The 7,356-nt window shown below is 41.0% G+C and overlaps 1 protein-coding gene across 6 annotated transcripts in view; it reads right to left on the bottom strand.

Annotated features, from left to right (window-relative positions):
- Positions 1–1,376: 1,376 nt before the first annotated feature.
- The window catches only part of ARHGAP21 (Rho GTPase activating protein 21), a 197,313-nt gene continuing 191,333 nt past the window's right edge, over positions 1,377–7,356 (bottom strand). For all 6 annotated transcript variants that reach the window (XM_075315549.1, XM_075315551.1, XM_075315548.1 and 3 more), the window contains 2 exons: positions 6,223–6,254; positions 1,377–3,937 (listed from right to left, as the gene is read on the bottom strand). In XM_075315549.1, the coding sequence (XP_075171664.1) occupies positions 2,267–3,937; positions 6,223–6,254 (1,703 nt within the window). In that variant the 3' untranslated portion in view covers positions 1,377–2,266. The remainder of the gene's footprint in view (positions 3,938–6,222; positions 6,255–7,356) is intronic.

The following is a 7,356-nucleotide window of genomic DNA, read 5'->3' as shown; positions in this document are numbered from 1 at the left end:
ATTTTGTATGGCAGCAGTAAATCTACAAAAAAAAAAAAAAAAAAACATGCATTACCATCTGCACAATTTTGTGTCGCTGTGGAAAACAGTTTCTGGAATTGGTGTGAAATTTGTGAATACCCTAAAACAGCTCAATATTTATGATTAGATTTTTTTTCAAAAATGTACTAATTTTGGAAATGGAATAATTAAATGATATAAATAAATTTCTCCTGTTGTCCCATACTTAATATGATGCACCTATAGTTTAGCAGTCGCACATGCTCATTAGCGCAATCCTATCACCATGGGCAGCGGATTGATTTCCGAATTTGTAGCGCACTTATAATCAACTCAGTCTTCTCAGCACCGGACACATAAGCGGAATATCAAAGGACCAAACACCAAGGGACTTCACAACTAAAGCTCCTTTGTAGATTAAGTATGCTACAGTGTTTTTCCAAAAATTGGACGGGGTCTTATTTTAGTTTCCCAAAAAAAAAAAAAAAAAAGGGCTTGGGCTTATTTTTGGGGTAGGGTTTTGTTTTTTTTCCTCATGAACAACAATCACATTTATGCTTCAAGTTAGCTTGAAGGTGCATGGCCAGCTTCAGCTTGAAGGTGCATGGCCAGCTTCAGCTTGAAGGTGCATGGCCAGCTTCAGCTTGAAGGTGCATGGCCAGCTTCAGCTTGAAGGTGCATGGCCAGCTTCAGGGTTAGTAACCTTAACCCCTAACTTACAGTCACAATTGCTGGTGTAGTATCAATCTCTCTTATGGTAACAATTACTGACACTCTCAAAACCCTGTGTAGCAGTGGCACTCTTCTTTTCTTGGACTCTGGAATGGTGGTTGTGACGTCATACGTGGCTGCTTCTGTGGGAGCGAGGAAAGTCAGCAGGAAGCCAGCACTCTGGAGCCAGGATGTGGGACCCTGGAGCAGTAGCCAAGCCCACACCATAGCGCAGTAGCAGCTGGGACCAAGGAGGCAGCATTCTGGAGGAGGCAGCGGTAATCAAGCAAACATCATAGTGCAGTAGTGGCCAGGAGGCGAGAACCAGGTGACAACACACATGAGGCGGGATACGGGAGCGGGTGAGCAGATTTTACCCTGCCATGGTGGGAGGAAGCGGCAGGATGATTTGGAAGCTAAATTATGATTATTCCAGTGTCTCCAGCGTTGGTTATGTCATCAACATCACGGAGACATAGCCTTAGTGCTCGAGGCACTGACCAACTAGGGCTTATTTTTAGAGTAGGGCTTATATTTAACACATACTCCAAAAATCCCTTAAAATTAAGCTAGGGCTTATTTTTGGAAAAACACGGTAGTTAAAAATATATTTTCACACTAAAAAATAAATTCTACATTCAATAAAAATTAAAAAAAAAAAAAAATAAAAAATCACCAAAACAATTTTATTTCCAGTGTTTAAGTCGGGTATGCACACAGGCATGTACAGGATGGTATTAGATCGTCATGCAGAATATTACTCTTTTCAATGAAAGAACCAGTTTCACCCAGGAGTTACTATCTACATGCTTATTTTACAACATTTATATCAAATCCGGTATCTGAAGAAAAGATACACAATGTAATATATATATTTATATATATTTCTATACACATTAAGTTATTACTGTATCTTACAGAAAGATTAAAAATTCAAGTCACATAAAACTGTATTAAAAGTTGGAATATAAAAAACTTGAATCTACCGGAATGCACAACGAATGGAAGCGCTGAGTCCATCTGTTAAAAAAAACAATTTCAGTAAAATTTAATGAAATCTGGAAATTTGCTAAAATGTTCTGCTCACAACAGGTTTTTTTCCAATTAGCTCGTAACAATATGGCACCCTAGCACACCGGATGAATTTTTAATGAGGCACTTTTCTTAGTGACTAAAAATCAAAAAGCAAAAAACGAAAATAAAAACAGAAATGGGGACACTGTTACATAGCGAATGTCTGCTAACAAGAAAACCCTGGGTTACAGAAGCCATGACGCACAATCGAGAAGCAAAAACGATTTGTTCAAATTTTGTAAGTACTTCCATTTGAGAAGGGGGTTTTTGTGTTGTTGCGGCCACTCTGAAGACTTTCCACAGGGCCTATGAGTGAATTCAGCCTTCATAAAACAGGCTGCAGACGAGTAAAAATAAAAAAATAAATTCAGGCACAGAACAATATAGATTGGAATTTTTACTCAAGATATAGGCAAGCTTTAAGCTCACCGACTTGTCAAACTACAATACAAGTCCCATCGGCAACTTTGTTTGAAGTTCTTTAAAGGTACTGGTAGAAAGTCGATCTCGCGACCTGAGTACCAGACAGCTTATGTGGGTGAGCGTCAACCGCAGGGCTAAAGTTACTTTTGTTCTTGCTCTGGTAGCTCTCCCCATTTAGTTGATCACTTGACTGTGGAGCAGTCAAGTTGGGTAGATTTTCAGTTCCATCATCGGAGGTGGCAGCATGGACTTGGGATGAAGATGGTATCTGTGGATTTAGCGTTGATGATTCCATTAAGTTAGTGTTCTGTAAAGAGGTCTCCTCTAGATTTGCCGTACTGAGTTCAGATGAGCTAGTGCGTAAACGCTCTCGTGCGAGCCACTCGGAGATTGAGAGGTCTTGCGATGGACACTTTGGTTTTAATCGATCCACGGCAGAAAGTTCATACTCCGTACCGCGAGATGGTTCGTGGATTTTCCAAGAATTTAAAACGCTTATTTCAGCAAAGTCTCGCTGCCCTCCCAGTGTATGCCGCCTCCTAATATTCTTCTTCTTTCTACTCTCACTGGCATGTGCTTTTTGACTTCCTATTCCAAACATATCGTCAGCAGAAGCTTTAAGACGCAGTCTAAGCCTGTCCGTTATTTTAAGCCTCCACCCAAGTTCATGCTTTTCTGGGTCACTTTTTACTGACAAATCTGCGTTCCCAGAAAGCTTTCCTTTCACAACTCCCTCTGCAACATTAGAAGATGCTGAGGTTTCGCCATTTTTGCCTTCAGTTGAACATTCACTGTCCGTTTTTTGTCTTGTAGACTTTTTCCTTGATAAAGTATCACATTCAATGAGTTTATGAGAGCTAAAACGACGGCTATCCATCCGTGGGGTTGAGCTCCCCTCTGTGCAGCTCGCACTTCCTTCAGAGTTCCTTCGACTACCTTGGGAGAGCTCTTCCACCTTCAACCGATTTTGCCTATTGAATACATTGATTGAAGCGTATATTGGAAAATCGCTTTCGCTGTCCGTTTCCACCGGTCTGCCCTCGCTTATTAATTCACTCCTTTCGTCATCGGCCTCATCACCTTTGCTTTCTGCCACAGATTGAACCTCATGATTTATTAGGTTTGGTTCCAGCCCAACCGTGTATAAAGTGGATGATGTTGTCGAGTAGTCCGATGTGATGGAGCTCACCTCTGCAGTTAAGTCAAAGCTTCTTATATCGGGGCTAATGATGATCTTCGGTTTTGGTCGATGGATGGAGGCCTGGGATGAAGTGCTAAGGACAGTTCCTGAATCAGACATGCTCTCCTGGGAAGGGAATATTTTTTTGTCATTGGGTAGCACAGTCAGTGTTTGTCTCATGTCTGGAGAGCTAGAAGGTTTTAAGGGAGTAGTTGGCTCATCAGAAGGGGTACTGTCATTCCTAGGTTTTACATCCACGCATGCATTCGAATCATTTATGCTTAGATTTTCTGTATTTATTTTTAGGGTCAGTGCTTTGGGTTTTAGAGGCACATTGTTATTTTTTGGAGTTTCACATTTGCTACTTTCTGGTTTTTGTGTTTCTTGAGGAGAGGGATCCCTTTGGTAAAATACGTTGTCCAGCTCATCCTCGGAACTGCTTGGTTGAACTTTGTCTTTTTGCTTCTTACGCTTTCGACTGGCTGCAGCAAAAATAGAGGACACTAGCAGCTCTCTGCTATACTGATCTTTTCCAGATCCCCAAGAACCCTAGGAAAAGAAAAAAAAAATAGAAAACCAGTGTTACATGTAGTCACTAATTGCGCTCTCCATGTAAGTAAAATACATTTTCAATGGGAAAAAAAAACCCCAAACATTGTGATCATAATCTTCTCTAAAAAATTAACCAAACGTGGAACACTAATTAAAAAAATTTAAAAAAAAGATCGTGGCTAGCTTATTATTCTATAACTTTGAAACCTGTAGCAATTGATGACAATGCAGCTTGCATATACAAGAGCAAGTAAAAAAACAAAAAAACAAACCACTATTGCAAGACTGGGAATCAATTCAAATGATAAACCGTCATGTAGTGAAAACCCTAAAGTCGTTAACCAAGAATACACTTTTGATGGCCTATGAGCGATAGAGATATAGATATATATCTATCTATATTTTATAACAAATCTGTCTTAAAGAGGTTGTCGACCACTATTACATTGATGGCCTAGTCTTCGGATAGGTAATCAGTGCCTGATTGGCCGGGGCTGGAAACTGCACCCCTGCCGATCAGCTGTTCTCGATACAGACAGGATAGCGACTGAGGCCGGGTACTGCACATCTGCCTCCTACTGATTTGAATGGGAGGCGGTTGTGCAGGACCTGGCCACTATCAGTTAACAGGCAGCTCCGGAACTAAGCATTCCCGATAATTGCCAGGACCTACAACAGCTGTTATGCGGGGGTGCTGGGCCCTCACTGATTAGATATTTAGGACTTATCCATCAAAGTAAAAGTAGTGGACAACCCCTGTAAGGGGGTTAATATATATCTGCCTATTCAGATTTATACATTTCATTTCTAGGTTTCTTCAAAGGTGTTGTCCACTACTCCAACAACCACTTCTTAATCTGTAGGTTTACCCCTTGTAAAATAACATCTATACCCACCTTCAGTGCCGTTCCAGTAGTGTCGGCACTGGATCTACCATTAAGTCAATAATGGGTCAATCAGCTTCCACTTCACTCTCCCCAGCCTCTCCACCTCCACTGGATGTTAATTATGTCCGAAGGAGGGGAGAGTGAGGTGGCCATGAGCTTCAGGAGTACTAGAGTGGACACCGCTGGGATGGCGCCGGCACTAGAGGGGAATACAGCTGTTATCTTGCAAGGGCGAAGCATACCGATTGAGAATGGGTTGTCCCAAGTATTGGACAAGCCCGAGTATTTTCAAGTTGTCTTTACAGCATCTCAGAGCTATACATTCTCCTTAAAAAGAACTTGACATCTGATACATGCCACTCAATCCATGGGCAGCATGTGTCAGGCCCTGGCTGTAAGAACTCTGTCAGGTATGATTGACTGCTTATACATGCATTAGGCAGAGACCTATCAATCTAGGGCAGTAATCTGGAGAAGCTGCCAAGCAAGGACCTGCTTGTCTGATTAGTCTACAGCGCAGCTCTGTCCCCAGCAGGAATTAAAATTATGTTTTTCCTCTGACACACCGCAGTGTTTCAAAGGCAAACATCCCTAGCCGAGATAATGCAGTCAATGCCCCATATGCACGGTCCATGGATCAGGAAGCATGCATCAGCCATGAGGTTCTCTATCTTCCTGGTTTCTGCCAAGACCGGCTCTCAACTTCCTTGAGTGACATCTCTGATGAACTATAGTATTAGTAGAACTATAAAGCTCAGCACAAGTTTTGCTGTAACATTCATCAGCGTTTTTCTTCTGTATTGACATATAGAGATAACAGGGCATTTGAACAAGCACAGCGCTCACTGGGGCAGAGCCGAGAGCCGCTTGTGATTAGCAGACACAGCTTTGCTTGCGATGTATAACTGCATCTCTTCAGAAGAGGAGAGGGAGGTGAAGGAAGGTGAGCAGATAACTGATGATAGCTAACTTGGATGTTAATAGATAAGCCCGCTGCTAGAATGTAACTACTGCACACCTTTGGGGTCAAAAGGCCAAGCTCCATGGAAATTAGCTGTCCACTATAAAAGATAAAAGCTCTCATTGCAGGAGAATGGAAGCAGATCGAAAAAGCAAGTCAATTGAAAACTTGCTTATTATCATGCAGTAAAAAAAAAAAAAAAAAAAGTGTAAGAACTTGAGAATACCACTTTCTAGGTAAAGCATCTCCGACTATACCATGAAAATGACTGCTCATGCAAAGCTTCACACCCATGTCTCCTTTGCACTCAGGCCAATCATTTTGATCATGTATCCTAATCATATGCTATCAATGTGCACTCAGTAGTTCGGAACTAGACAGATGACAATTGTATTGGATATGAAGACCACCTACATAAGGAGGAACAGACATACCTTAGATTTTGCCGAGTCGCTAGTAGCGGAATCTGTTGAAGGAAATTGTAACAGAAAGCAACGTGTCAGTGTCGTTTGCCGAGGTGCACAATGGCGACAAATAATGCTAGGCTTCATGGAAAGGACAAGCACAGAACAAAATGTGTCAAAGCAAAAGAAAAACAAAGGGGATAGTCATAGCTCACAGAAGATGCAAGCTTCACCACAGAAAGCCACCGCCATGAAAGGATGCTGTGAATTGTAGGCAGAATCAGCTCAATGAGAGGAATGGCAAGGAACCCTGTTCTTCAAAATAACAAAAAAAAATAAAAATTAAATAAAAAACACTGATGTTTAAAAAGACCCGACTAAGCACGCTGATCTTAACCAGACATACAGGCTAGGCTACGTATAGATCCCTTAAAGCTGAACACATGGGAATTAAAAATTGGAATTTTTTTTAATTTTTATTTTTTTTTATATATTTTTGATTGCAGAGCCAATGAGCAATCAATGTTGAAAATAGCAGAAATTCATCATCTGCTATTATATGGGTGGGGGGGGTTACGTTACTAGACTGGGCTACCGCTGTTATGAAATGAGGAATGAACACCAAATAATCAATTATAGGGAAAGAAAACTGAGGCTAGACAAGAATAAAGAGAGTAGAAGGGGGCTAGCTGGCCGTTCTACAACGTCAATTGGAAATGTTAAAATTTTCTACGTCAGTAAATAAATGCGAGAGCTAAGCCCCATGCCACACCCCTTATAGACACATGGCTAATGCTTGTGACTAATAAGACTAGTAGACCATACCATGCTATCTCTCCTCAGGGTCTGCTTCAGAAATAACAAGAAACGGCAGAAAGACTTTAAGAAAGTAGCATTGATCTGTTTAAATTACGCTGAGCAGGAAAAATAAAAAAAAATTGTACAGTGCAGGTTTTCTTAAAATATTAGATTTTTAATAAAAATGAAATAAATTAGAAAAAAAAATAAAAAAAATTGGAAAATATCGAAGTCCATTCACAAAAAACGGGGATTTCTGCAGACAAGGCAGCTACAATGTGGGCAGCAATCCTCCTTCTTCCTACAGTTCCAGCTGTCCATAAGTGACATCATTGAGTCCACTAGTGACATCACTGTGTGATAGAC

This window comes from Anomaloglossus baeobatrachus, chromosome 6, assembly GCF_048569485.1.
Source record: "Anomaloglossus baeobatrachus isolate aAnoBae1 chromosome 6, aAnoBae1.hap1, whole genome shotgun sequence".
NCBI classification, from domain to species: Eukaryota; Metazoa; Chordata; class Amphibia; order Anura; family Aromobatidae; genus Anomaloglossus; species Anomaloglossus baeobatrachus.
This window is presented reverse-complemented; position numbering and strand designations above follow the sequence as displayed.